Source organism: Pristis pectinata, chromosome 3 (assembly GCF_009764475.1).
Source record: "Pristis pectinata isolate sPriPec2 chromosome 3, sPriPec2.1.pri, whole genome shotgun sequence".
Lineage (NCBI taxonomy): Eukaryota > Metazoa > Chordata > Chondrichthyes > Rhinopristiformes > Pristidae > Pristis > Pristis pectinata.
This window is the reverse complement of record NC_067407.1, coordinates 30,940,408-30,954,190: the sequence shown is the minus strand read 5'-3', so window position 1 is coordinate 30,954,190 and position 13,783 is coordinate 30,940,408. Positions and strand designations below refer to the sequence as shown.

Genomic DNA, 13,783 nt, shown 5'->3' with positions numbered 1-13,783 from the left:
ACTTAAATCGCCTCAGCATAGAAGGCTGTGGACCAAGTGCTAAAAGATGGGATTAATTTAGATGGGTGCCTGTTGCTAGTATGGATATAGTGGTCTAAATGGCCTGCTTTCATGCTGTATGATTTGATGGTTGTTAACCAGTTCCCTCTTACAGGGAACTCTATTCCAGTTTCTCTAATTCCTAGTAATTTTGGTTAATTCTACATGTGCAGTTTTTGTAAAACTCATCTGTACCCTCTACAAAACTTTAATTTTCTTTTAAGAATTTGACAAAATGCTCTTGAGATTAAGCCTTGACTTGTCTGTTTTTGTATGCAAGTTTCTAAATAAAGCCAAACATCCCATATCCCTTTTTAAAAAAAAAAGTTTATTGACATATGCTGCCATAACATTTTATGCATGTGAATTCCAGGTCTCTGTTCCAGTGCCCACATTTTCACTTAGCTTGTATTGCCCCTTGTTCTATTGCCTAAAAACCATCACCTGCCTTGTGTCTGCCTGTTTCACTACCACCTGATGTAAGTTGTCACATTCAGTGTTTTGTCCACTTTGAAATTGTGCCACTTTATTGCAGTCCATATCCTCATTTAAGGAGACACTGCTCCAGTCTGTAAAACAATTACCATTTCTTATGTGGCCATTTATCATACTCAGGCAAAATGTTGTGTTACTCTTGCATCTAATGCTGCAGAATAAACTGCATAATAAAGTTGCTTTGAATATTGCTGCCAAGCTTGTCCTTTGAATCTGCCTGTGACCTACCAAATGCCACTTTTTGTAATCTTTACCAGCTTTTTGTGCTTCAGGAATCTTGGTTTTCCAGATATTTTCTTTGCATTTTTTTTTCCTTTTGCATACCATTTAGAGTGTCCAGTCATCTAGGGTTCCCTCTGCTGGTCTCCCATTTCTTTTTGACCTTTTTGAAGTGCTTTCCCCAAAGCCATCTTTCTAATCTAGTTTTTTATTCAAGATTTTTATTTCGAGACTTTGCACGTCCTACAAGTCCACGTTACATCTTAAATCATTTTAATTAAGATCATCCCACACTTTATCTTATGGAAGTAGTATATCTTCACTTGCATAGATCTTAAAAGTTGTTTTATTGAGCAGTTTGTTGTTCAACGTCAACCTGAGATGCTGAATTTTAAACCATCTGTTATATTATTTACTCTAATGGTCTTTTAAACTCTGCAAAGTGCAGAGACCAAGGGATCAAAGTCCTCTCGGTCTAATTGAAGGTTTACGAATGTTTATATTCTGAACTATAGTCAAAATAAGCAAAAGATCTGTTTAAAATGACTTATCTTCTACTAGCCTTAGTAGAGTTGAACTGGGCAGCTTTGGCATTTAAAAAAAGTGTATCATAATACTTTCCCTCCTTGTACAATATTTCATCTATATTTTTCTGCTGAGAATCTGGAGCACCTTTATGTATGAAATATTGACCATGTAAATACATGGTCAAGAAGGGGAAGTCAGGAGAACACACACCAGTCCTCATTGAGGAGTCAGCGGTGGAAAGGGTGAGCAGCTTCTAGTTCCTTGGCGTCAACATCTCGGCGGATCTATCCTGGGCCCCACACATTGATGCAATCACAAAGAAGGCATGCCAGTGGCTCTACTTCATTAGGAGTTTGAGGAGATTTGGTATGTCACCAAAGACACTTGCAGATTTCTATAGGTGTACAGGGGAGAGCATTCTGACTGACTGATTGCATCACAGCCTGGTATGGAGGCTCCAATGCACAGGATCACAAGAAGCTGCAGAGGGTTATAGACTCAACCAGTTCCATCACAGGCACAACCCTCCCCATCAACAATGTGCTCAAGAGGGCAGCATCCATCACTAAGGACCCTCACCATCCATGATACTTGTTACTACCATTGGAGAGGAGGTATAGGAACCTGAAGGCCCACACTCAATGATTTAGGAACTTCTTCTTCCCCTCTGCCATCAGATTTCTGAACAGTCCACGAACACTACTTTGTTATTCCCTGCAGAGTCCGAGGAAAATGTAATTGCTTCCTTTTTTATTTGGCACTGTTTGATCTGCTTGATTATTTTAATTTAGTGAATTTCACTTCCTCCAGAGTTTCACTTCCATGTTTTAGTAAGCAATATTTTCATCTGCACGGGTCCTGCAAGTTCCTTTTTATAATATTGATAAAATTATGTGAATTTAGAAAATCTGAGTAGCTGTCATGTGGGCCAAATGTGTTGATGTCTTTCAAGCTGGTATTGAGTAAATAGGGATGCAGTTACTAAGCTGATAGAGATCTTCAACCCATTATAGGCCCATATGGATTAATGTTGCTATTTGTAGCAATTTGAGGTTATCTAGTGGGTGAGTTTTTGGCAAAACTGCTCTAATTATTGTTTTTATAATGTGATGAAAATGGTTGGATTTCTTTTTATTGTTGAGCTACATGACTCTAATTATTTCGCTTGCTCATTAAATTGTTCTTCAAATGAAAAAATCTATTACTTCCCTCATCAAAAATATTTTGATGATGGAGTAGTCACCCTTTAAATGAGATTGCAAAAGTTCCAGTTGTTCATCTCAAAGGATGGAGATCCCCAGCACTATTTGAATAGTGCTTATTTGAATTACAGAATAATTTGAAGCATTTATAATCAGCTGCAACATTTGATACCAAAACTGATTGTTCAAGGAGCTTTTGGTGTGATGATGTAGCTATGTTCATCTATGTAAGTTACTGTATAAAGGAATATGTGGTTTGAGGTACTAAAATTCTGCGGTTGTACTTTCTCTCTGTTTTTGTCCATCAAAGTTTGGTACACTATACAGAAACATAGTTTTATTATCTTGGTTACTAAAGACGTCATCCAATAAATCTTTTAAATTCCAAGTATAAAATAAAACATTCAGAGTGTATGTCACTTGGTTTGATTAATAATAAAGACTTTTCAATTTTCTACTGTTTCAGAATGTGGCTACATCATTGGGTAGTACAGCTCAGATCGGCAGTCCAGTTGGAAGTGCAATTAATTTGGTCCCAGAAAATGGGCTCCCACCAATTCTCATCTCTACAGGTGTCAAAGGAGGTAAGCGTGGCAGTACTTAAAACTTGTCCGATTTACTTTTGCTGTTGAGTCATTTTAAAAAAAAATGATAGCAGAGAAAGTCCTTTAGCCCATCCAGTCTGTGTTGGAGAAACAGCTGTCCAACCTAATCTCTTTCCATCCCCAGATTTGTAGCCCAACAGGTTATAGTTCTTCAAGTGCACATTAACAAAAGCTGCCTAAAATAGACAGTAGTTTAATTAACCATGAAGCTGGATAAATGATTCCATTTGCTGAGTTGAAGATGTCTTGCGATTTATGTGTTAAAAGATTTGTTTCTCTATCATCTTATAACCTTAACTGGCAGTATATTATAGGCACCCTCCCTCCACAACTCCCCCCCCCAATGTTATGGGGTGGGAGTTGTGTTCATAGAAAATGCTCCATATTGCAATTTGTTTTCCATAATGTGAAGCCATGTCATGTATGCATGTGTTGAGAAAGGAGAGTTGCAAAAAAGATGTTTTATTTACTTAACACTAATTTTTTGTAAGAGTGATTTTTTTTTCTCTAAATATATTATTTACTCCATATCTCAGATCTTTGGTTGTGATTTGTGAATGTTACTTGAACTGCTGTTACACAGGTTGCCTGGATGTGAAAATTATCTTGGGTTGAAGTCTAAAACTTAAACTGTTGTCTCGGTCGTAATGCAGAGTTACCACTTGTCATGTTTATGTTGAACTGTGATTCAACTACATTCAGATATTTATTTCCACAATAGATTAATTCCCATATTTGACAATTTGGAAACTGCTTTAAAAAAACACTAGAAAACATTATGCTTGCCAAACATTGAGTTCATATTTTCTTAACCTATCGATATACCTCATTTAATAAATTTAGGAGAGCCAAAGATGAATTGGGATTTGGAGTCTAGCTAGTTAAACAAGTGCTGCCTGTTGGGAATGGTTCTGAATCTTTGTCTTAGTTCTGAAATTTCTTTGATTTTATTTTGAAACTATCCTAACATTATGGATATCAAATTTTTTTTTTATTCTTCCTTATTTCCCCACATTCCTAACTTCATACATATTCTAGTGGGTTGGGTATGGGGAAATTAAGGGCTTAAATTTCTGAACATACGTGAAGCTATTTTCAGATTTCAGTTAACAATTCATGTAATACACTAATCATGATATCATTTTTCATAAATGTTTAAAAAGACATGTTTTTTTGTGCTAGATTATGCAGTGGAAGAACAACCCTCGCAGGTCTCTCTGATGCTGCAGTTGGAGGAAGGAGGCCCTGATCCTCTAGTATTTGTTTTAAATGCCAACTTGCTTGTCATGGTTAAACTTGTCAATTGTAAGTAATGTGTTTTTATCATTTCAGAGAAATGAAAATACAAATTACTTTTGCAGCCTGTATTTAGAAATTTTTAAGTTAATTTGTTGCCTGTGTACTTCAGAATCTTCAGTGGCACATACAAATTCTGAACTCTGTTCTTGTTACTTTGTATCTAGTTGCTGCTAGTGTTGTCACCTGTGGCTGGGTTAGTAGCTTCAATTCTCAAGAAGTGCAAGAGGCTTGAACACAAAAGTGTAGTCTCAGTTAGTCAAACAGTGCAGAAACAGGCTCTTGAGTCTGTGCTGACCATCAATCACCCATTTACACTGATCCCATTTCATGCTCCCCACGTTCTCATCAACTGTCCCAGATTCTACCCCTCACCCACACACTGGGGAGCAATTTACAATGGCCAATTAACCCACCTATTTTGCACATTCGTTGGGATTAGAAGGGAAACTAGAGCACCCACGGGAAACACACACAGTCGCAGGGAGAATGTGCAAACTCCAGATATGTAAATGGAACCTGGGTCTCTGGAGCCATGAGGCAGCAGCTCTACCTGCTGCGCCATCCCAAATGATGGGAGAGGAGCTGAAGAGGACAGTGCAGAAATGAAGCAGAACAGTGGTCCTAAGCTAATGAATCAGGTGAGAGACTGTTAGCTTACAAAAGGGAGCAAGGCATCAAATCTGATGGCTGCAGAAAATTTGTGTATTGCCCTCACAACCTTGCTGCAGGCAAAAGCTTCCTCCTTCAGTTTTTAGTGAGATCTCAGTCTAATGTTCGCTGGTTTGAGGCTGCTGGAGTTGAATAGCTACTACACTGGTGCCTGATGTAGGTGGCTGTAACTGAAATAGGTGGGTCAGGAATGCAGCTGCTGTTGAAGTAGGCTGTTGCTGTGTAGGACCAGGACTGAATCTAATACTACCTTCCCCCCTGTAGCTTGGTGAAGCTGCTACTGGTGTTGCTGGAATAAGTTTCAGCAGCTGTTGTTACTATGAGCTCTTGTTGCTGCTGGTGAAGTTGAGTGGGCTGCTGGTAAAGGTGGAGGAAGTTCCAGCTGATACTGTATTGGTGAAGCAAGCTGGAGCTGCTGCTGGTGAAGCTGCTAGTAAAGGCAGGGAGACTCTCAACTGTTGGTGGCAAGGCTGAGTGGGCTGCTGGTGTAGGAAGCTCTAGTTGTTACTGTACTGGTGAAGTGAGCTCTTGCTGCTGGGGGAGCTGGAGCTGCTGCTGGTGAACTTGGTTGCAGCAGCACTGCTGTCACTAGGCAGACGTCTGAGGTGTTGCCTTTTGGACAAGATGTTAAAGGGAGGTCTTGCATTGCTTTTGATGAATGTCAGAGATTCAATGGCATTATTTTGAAGAAGATGGATTGTTTTCCAGAGTACCAGTCAATATTTAATCCTCTGACTATTGCTAAAGAGATAATGTGACTATGAATCTATTGGTGAGATGTGATGTATATCACATTGCTTGTATGATGGTAGTTATAGCTTTTTTTTTAGCTGTCAAGTACTTTATGAATGCCTTGAGGTTGTGAAGGGTTCTATAAACATGCAAGTGTTTCTCTTTTCTTGCTTTTTTTCTTATCTCTGTCCCTCTTGTGCACTTTTTCTCTTGCTTTCTGGTGTGTTCTTCTTGTGCTCTCCATCTTCCTTGTGTACGATTTTTCTGTTAATGTGTTAACATTGCAAAAAGTAGCCATTCAAATCTGTAAGTCCCCAGAATTTACACAGTACTATACATAAATGGGAAAATCAAGTTCAAATGGTGTTGAATTTCCTGAGTCATGACTTGGCATTCCTCTGAGGTCCAGAAAATGTTGCTTAATTGCCTCTGCCATATCTGGTGTTGCAGCTAATCATAATGGGGAAGTTATTTCATTCCTTTGGAGATTAGAAGCTTGGTGTGAGACCGACATAGATTTCCTTTTGTAAGCTAGAATTTTGGTTTCAGTTTTGAAAATATCAGTCAATGTTTGTGATACTAAAAGAAAAGTATTAAGATGTTAGGCAGATTTTGAAACCTTGTAAGTATGAAAGTGAACCCCCAATTTCTAATGTGTTTGGCAATGGAATCTTGAAGCTGGTGGAATTGCAAAGGATGATCCATTGTACGTGCAGGATAATATTGTAGCAGGTATAGATCAGGAGAGCTCTATCTGTGCTCTGTCCAGGAGAAGGGCTGAGAGCAGAGGAGGCAGCAACAGTTGGTGGTCAAGGGCTCTGAACTATGATAGAGGGGAAACCATGGTTGAGGAAGAAGTAAGGTATTTCAGAGGCACCTGTATGTAAAATCTTATCATTGGAGCGAATACAATGGAGATGGAAGAATTGGGAGAATGGAATGGAATCTTTTCAGGAGGAAGAGTTGGAAGAAATGTAGTTCAAATAATTGAGTCTGAGCTTGTAGTTAGTGTTTGTTACGAGCATATGCCCTGAGCTGAAGGGAGATCCCAAGAAGGGCAAAATCAGAGATAGACCACTTGAAGGTGAGAGTAGGGTGGAAATTTGCAGCAAAAGTAATGATGTTCTTGCGTTCTGTATGAGTGCAGGAAGCAGTAGCAATCAGTCATTGATGTTAAAGAGTTGAGGGAAGGGCAGCAAATAGAATGGAAACAAACACAATTACACGTCCTCCACAAAAAGGCAGACACAGCTTTGGCCTGTGAGTTCCAATAGCTACTCCTTTGATCTTGTGATAATGAATGTTGAAGTTGTTGTTCAATTTGTGAACAAATTCAGCCCAGCAAATGAGTGTGTTGGGGCAGGAGAAAGAGTTGGGTCTCCGGTTTAGTTATGTTGGAATGAGTAAGAGTTTGATATTTTCAGTTTTGGATAATTATTAGGGTAACCCTAATATTTGTGGGGAAAATAATTTAATCCCTGAAGACCATCTATGGTTTCCAAACTAGCAACTTAAACAATTTGCCTATGTGATTTTTTTTTTAAATAGTCCTGAATTGTAGAAATTATTCTAAGTGACAAAACTTAACATTTGAAAATTAAGAAATGTACTTGTTATCATTTACTGGGTTTAGTTCAAAGTGGATGTATCTGACAATCATAACTTTTTCTCAGATGTAAACAGGAAGTGTTGGTCCTTCACTACAAAGGGAATGCATGCTGTGGGGCAGGCAGAGATAGTCATCCTCTTGCAATGTTTACCTGATGAGAAATCCATCCCAAAGGACATCTTCAATCACTGCATACAGCTTTATCAAGATGCTCTGGCAGGTATGATCAAGGCATGTTCCCACTATGTATTAAAATAATGTGGTTTGATGTGGACTTAGCGCATATGAGATCATGTGATCATTTAGAGTAGACCATTTTACAGGGCAGTAATCTATCCTATAATTTAGTGTTCACTTGACATCCTTGTGTTAAATTGTGCAGAATACATGAAGCTGAATTTTAAACACCACCTATTTTTTGTATTTGCACAGAATCCTACTGCCTCCTTGCTGCTAAATGATTTCGTTTTGCATCTTAACATTATTCTTCTGTCTGTAGGTAATGTTGTTGGAGAACTGGGTCATTCCTTCTTTACCCAGAGTTTTCTTGGCAGTAGGGAACATGGTGGATTTCTATATGTCACAGCTACTTTTCAGTCTTTGCAGGATCTGGTGCTTCCCAATGCACCATACCTGTTTGGCATTCTGATTCAAAAATGGGAAACTCCTTGGGCTAAAGTTTTCCCAATCCGTCTCATGCTACGTCTTGGAGCAGAATATAGATGTGAGTAACTGCATATATATCATTCAATTTGAGTAAAGAGTAAAGCGACGACTTCTGATTAATACATTCTTTTGCAGTTTATCCATGTCCATTGTTCAGTGTGCGTTTTCGTAAACCTCTGTTTGGAGAGACAGGACATACTATTATGAACCTACTTGCGGTAAGTTGTTCACATTTTCCAAGGAAAGCGGACTATTATGTCTTGGCGATCATTATATACAAATTGTAGAAATGATTTGCTAGGATAATAAATTATTGCCACTAGTTTGGCAATTTGAATGTTTACAAAGTTAAGACTTTTACTGATCTTTGACCTTGTGGGTAAACTCTCTTAACTCGTTTCTTCTGTGAGAACCTGTAATATATCTGGGATCATACGCTGACACACAATACTCAAATGTCATTTGCAGATTTATATAAAAGTTCAAATCAGGACGGTACAATAAACCACAGTTTAGGAAGTTCACCAAATGGCCCGTGTGTAACCAATGCTCTTAAATACTGCGGACCTTGTGTTGGAAGTGGTGAGCTGGTTTGGAAGGGCATTTGGTCAATACAGCAGATGGTGAGGAGTATTATAGAAAAGAATTCTTCCACCAGAGTTCAATGACATGCACATCTAAAGGTGTTACTTGTATGAGAATGCAAGAAACAGAAGAGGCTAGTCAGCCCCTCAAGTCTGCTCCATCATTCAATAAGGTCAGGGCTGATCCAATTTTGGTCTCAATGACATTTTCCTGTTCTCTCCATACTCAACTTCCTTGTGGTTTAAATACCTATCAGTTTCTAACATGATTAAGTTCATTGAATATATTTAAGGTGCAGGTTAACTAACATTATTGTTTTTGTGCATACTTTTAAATAGATTTAATTCTTCCAGATGAAATGTAATCTGTTTGCTAGTGTTTAAAAATGATTTACATTAACCTTTTGCATCTTTGCTTCAGAAAGGCAATAATGCTTTCAATAGATTTCATGCTAATAAGGGTTTAAGAATTGTGACATATGCTCTTTAGAATTATTTTTGAATATCTGTTTATTTTCATCAGATTTCTTAAGTTTTTTGAGAATGTGATGAGGGTAGAGCAATGAATGTTGCCTCCATGGACTTTAGTAAGGCATTTGACAAGGTCCCTAGTGGTAGTCTGATCCAGAAGATTAAGATGCTTGGAATCCATGGTGACTTGTAGTTTGGATTCAGAATTGGCTTACCCATAGAAGATGGTAGTTGTGGAAGGATGTTATTCTGGTTGCAGGTCTGTGACTAGTGGTCTGCATGGATCAGTGCTGGGACCTCTTTTGTTTGTAATGTATATAAATGACTTGCATGAAAATAGATGGGTCGATTAGTAGGTTTGCAGACAGCACAAAGATGGGAGGAGCTGTGGACAATGAAGAAGGTTGTCAAAGGATGCTGCAGGATATAGATCAGTTACAGATATGGGTGGAGAAATGGCATTTAGAGTTTAACCTGGGCAAGTGTGAGGTATTGCACTTTGGGAAGTCAAATGTTTGAGGAGGGTAAATAGTTAATGACAGTACCCTTAATAGCATTGATGTACAGCGGGATCTTGGGGTCCAAGTCCATAGCTCCATGAAAGGGGCAACGTAAGTGGATAGGGTGGTGTATGGCATGTTTGCCTTCATTGGTTGGGGCATTGAGTTTTAGAGTCAAGAAGTTACGTTGCAGCTGTTTTTAAAAAAAAAATTGGTTAGGCTGCACTTGGAGTATTGCGTGCAATTCTGGTCACACATTGCAGGAAGGATGTGGAGGCTTTGGAAAGGGTACAGAAAAGGTTTACCAGCATGCTTCCTGGATTAGAAGGTATGAGCTATAAGGAGAGGTTGGACAAACCTGGCTTGTTTCCTCTGGTGTGTCCAAGGTTTTTAAAGTTATCAGAGGCATAGAAAGGATAGATGGTCAGAATCTTTTTCCCAGGGTAGCGATGTCAAATACTGGAGGGCATACCCTAAAGGTAAGTTTTGGGGGGGGGGTGGAGGTGTGGAAGTTTAACGGAGACGTGCAGGTTTTATTTGCAGAGAGTGGTCGGTGCCTGGAATGTGCTGCTAAGGGTTGTGGTAGAAGCAGATGCAATGGTGGTGTTTAAGAGGCTTTTAGATGGGGAATGAAGGGATATGGATCATATCAGAAGAGATTAGTTTAATTGAGCATTATGTTCAGCACAGACATTGTGGGCCAAAGGATCTATTCCTGTGCTGTTCTGTTCTATTCTATGTTCTAGGATGGATTTCAGCAATTTCTGAAATGTTGGCAGTAGTTCTATTATGTCCAGTTTAAGTTCATAAGTAGTACCAGCTACAAACAAATTTAAATCGTTCTTAAATTCTGTTAATACATGAAACTTTTTGTTTCATTTAGGATTTCAGGAATTACCAATACAAGTTACCTGTGGTGCAAGGACTTGTAGTTGACATGGAAGTGAGGAAGACGTGCATCAATGTTCCTAGCAACAGATACAATGAGGTATACCAAAGTTTTTCGTACATTTAAGTGAACTTGCAAGTCCCACAAGTGTTAAATCCACATCAGAAGTTGAAGCTTTATTTTTTTTTTCTATCTATGTGGTCGATACTTATGCCAAGTAAATGCTTTAATTGGTTTACTCAATATGGGCCACTAAGATTGCGCTATAATATTCAGCATTTTGCAATGCAAGTTGATTCACAAAATTCAAGTGCCCTCCTGGATAGGGATTGGAGATGCTGTAAAAGCTCTTTCAAGAAGCAGCTCTGTTGTGAGGGAACCAGATTTGATTGAAAGGGTTCAATAGCCCTTTCATTCATTCATTCTTTGTGAGGGAAGAAGGAAAAATAACAGCAAATTTTTCTAATCCTTGAACAAGCTGGAAGGTGAGATGTGATCCAAGAATTGATGCAATGCATTTGGGATTTGCATAAATATAAAATTAAAAACAAATGCTAGAAATACTCAGCATTGTGGGGGGGGGGGGGGTGGGAGATTGTTGAAGTTGATAACTTTTCAACTTGAAGCATCTGGTGTTTCTCTCTCCTCATGCTGCCTGACTGCTGAGTTTTTCTAACACTTTGTTTTTATTTCATGTCTTCAACATAAGTATTTTACTTTTATAAAACAAAGATTGGGATCTAATCATTGCTGATGACTTTTGTGTCAAATGATCAGTGCTATAGATTGTGTTCAGGTTGATGTATAAATGGGCAGTCAGACAAAACCTACATGTTGTAGTGAAGTGTGATTATAACTGAATTTTTATTATCCCACAGAAGATACTAAATATTAGATTTGTATTGCTGCCTTGTATTCTGTTTTGAAACTCTCAAACGTCTTTTCACCACATTTGGATATGAGCTGCCCTATGTAGCTTGTGGCTTAAAAGAAACCTTTTAATGAAGATGGAAATTTCTATTTTGGCAATGAATTGGATGCACAAAAAAAGTGAAGCAATGATTACGTTCTACTTGGATAAGTATTGCTGAATGATATGCTTGGGACTTAAACCCATTTTATAAATGCTTTGAAGATAGTAAAGGGAGTTTTCTGAAAGTTTATAGATTAAAACAGAAGGTAAGGGCTAATATTCAAAGTCAATAGGCAGTTGATGAGTAATGTATTGTGGAAAAATTGGTGTTGAAATCTGATTACAATAAGTAGGGATCAACTGAATAAATGAGTAAAAGATGTAGATTGTAATAGCCACATAAACTCTGGAATAGTGTCTGAGTAAATATTTGTAATTTTTCGAAAGTATTAGCATGCATTTAGACTTTAAGTGGGATGAGATCATGATGAGAAGGAAATGGTGTCTTAACAGTAAATGCAGCAGCTTGTGGTAGGAAAGCAGAACTGCATCATTTTAAGTAAGCTAATTGAACTTCAAGTTGAACATTTTTATCATCCCATCCTCGCATCACTAAATACCATGTATTCCATTGTGGTCAACATAGCCAACATTTACTTGAAGCATTTAAATGGTCAGGGATCCTTTTATACTAGTCATTCCAATGTTTGCGAAGCAGATACTAATCTGTTAATTTTATGGATATGCAACTCGCATAAACATAATTTACCTGATCTTGAAATTAACCTGAAGCTTGGCACTGAGTGCAGTTTTGGATTTTGTGCTTTAGCTCAGTTCACATCTGTCATGTGTGCGATTTTAAATTCTATTTTTTGCACAAGATAATGTGTCTAAATGGTTATGGAGTTTTGATGCTTTATAGAAGGTTTATAATGATCTGTCTCTCCTTGTTGTGGGGCCCTTTTGATGAAGATGATGAAAGCAATGAACAAATCCAATGAGCATGTATTAGCATTCGGAGCTTGCTTCAATGAGAAGGCAGATTCACATTTGGTGTGTGTTCAAAATGATGATGGGAACTACCAAACACAGGCCATAAGTATCCACAACCAGCCGAGAAAGGGTATGTGCACGTGAAGTTGCCTCATCTTTCCTGATTTTTTTTTTTAAACACTGCTATTTCAACATGTGATTTATTTGTGTAAGCATCCTGGAACTACTATTCCAAATGTTTAGATTATAACTGTTCAAGTCATTAAAAGAAAAGCAGTTATTAACTCCTGATAGGAATAAATGAACTTTGAGATGATTCACAATTAACAAAATTGACATTTCTATAATTCTGTTTTGCAGTAACAGGAGCCAGTTTTTTTGTGTTCAGTGGTGCTCTGAAATCATCTTCTGGCTACCTAGCCAAATCTAGCATTGTTGAAGGTAATGATACCCAAAAGTTTGCAACTAAGTCAAAGGTCAATTTTAGCAGTTTTTGAGTAGATTTGGGATCCATTACTTCTGAGATTGATATTTTAACAAATATGCTGGAACATAATGTGTCCTGCAACAATCTGAACAAAGGTTCTGATGATCTAAATCAAAAGATGCGAGTTCTATATTACTAATACAAGGATTATTGTTACACAAGGATACAAAGAATATTCTACAATTAAGTATTTGATTTGGGGAGAGTAAAAACACTTGTGTTTTGTTTTCTTAGCTCTGTTCAACATTTCTTATGGGTTACTCTTTTAAAATCTTGTTGTTTTGCAATTGGTAAATTGGTAAATTGCAAAAATGTAAGATGTGCTACTTATTATTGCTCTGCTGTATGTTGTATTTTCAGATGGTATGATGGTGCAAATCTCAGCTGAAACAATGGATTCTCTGCGACAGGCAATTCGAGAAATGAAAGACTTTACCATAACCTGTGGCAAAACAGATGCTGAAGAACCACAGGAGCATGTTCACATCCATTGGACAGAAGATGATAAAAATATCAACAAAGGGTACTTGATTTCAAATTCTTGGTTGGGGATGAGAAAACAGAATAATTTAATTGTGCTTTGTAAAACTAAGGTAGTAGAATATCTTCCATTGAAGATCAGGGATTTGTGTGGATCAGTGAGGCATAATTCTAACTGCAGTAGGAAATGATAAAATGTTGTAAACCCCTCTCTGCTTCCTGCATGAAGTTGCTGTACACTTAAGAGCCACAAGAAAGTAGAAGTATAGGCAAGGGTCATTTGCCCCTGGGCAGTGATGTTTCAGATGGCTGTGCATTTAATTCACCATTTAGAATTACCCATTATTTGAATTTTCTTGTTTAGCAGATGCTTGAGTGTAGATTAGAGCACTCAAAATCTGTT

The 13,783-nt window shown here is 37.9% G+C and overlaps 2 protein-coding genes across 2 annotated transcripts in view; one reads left to right on the top strand and one right to left on the bottom strand.

Annotated features, from left to right (window-relative positions):
- The window catches only part of cc2d1b (coiled-coil and C2 domain containing 1B), a 122,216-nt gene that overhangs the window by 25,343 nt on the left and 83,090 nt on the right, over nt 1–13,783 (bottom strand). The window lies entirely within an intron of this gene.
- LOC127568351 (zinc finger FYVE domain-containing protein 9-like) overlaps nt 1–13,783 on the top strand; it is a 101,591-nt gene that overhangs the window by 78,262 nt on the left and 9,546 nt on the right. The window contains exons 7-15 of the mRNA XM_052011992.1: nt 2,950–3,067; nt 4,271–4,393; nt 7,462–7,617; nt 7,897–8,121; nt 8,199–8,281; nt 10,502–10,606; nt 12,393–12,543; nt 12,774–12,854; nt 13,261–13,423. Of these exons, the coding sequence (XP_051867952.1) occupies nt 2,950–3,067; nt 4,271–4,393; nt 7,462–7,617; nt 7,897–8,121; nt 8,199–8,281; nt 10,502–10,606; nt 12,393–12,543; nt 12,774–12,854; nt 13,261–13,423 (1,205 nt within the window). The remainder of the gene's footprint in view (nt 1–2,949; nt 3,068–4,270; nt 4,394–7,461; nt 7,618–7,896; nt 8,122–8,198; nt 8,282–10,501; nt 10,607–12,392; nt 12,544–12,773; nt 12,855–13,260; nt 13,424–13,783) is intronic.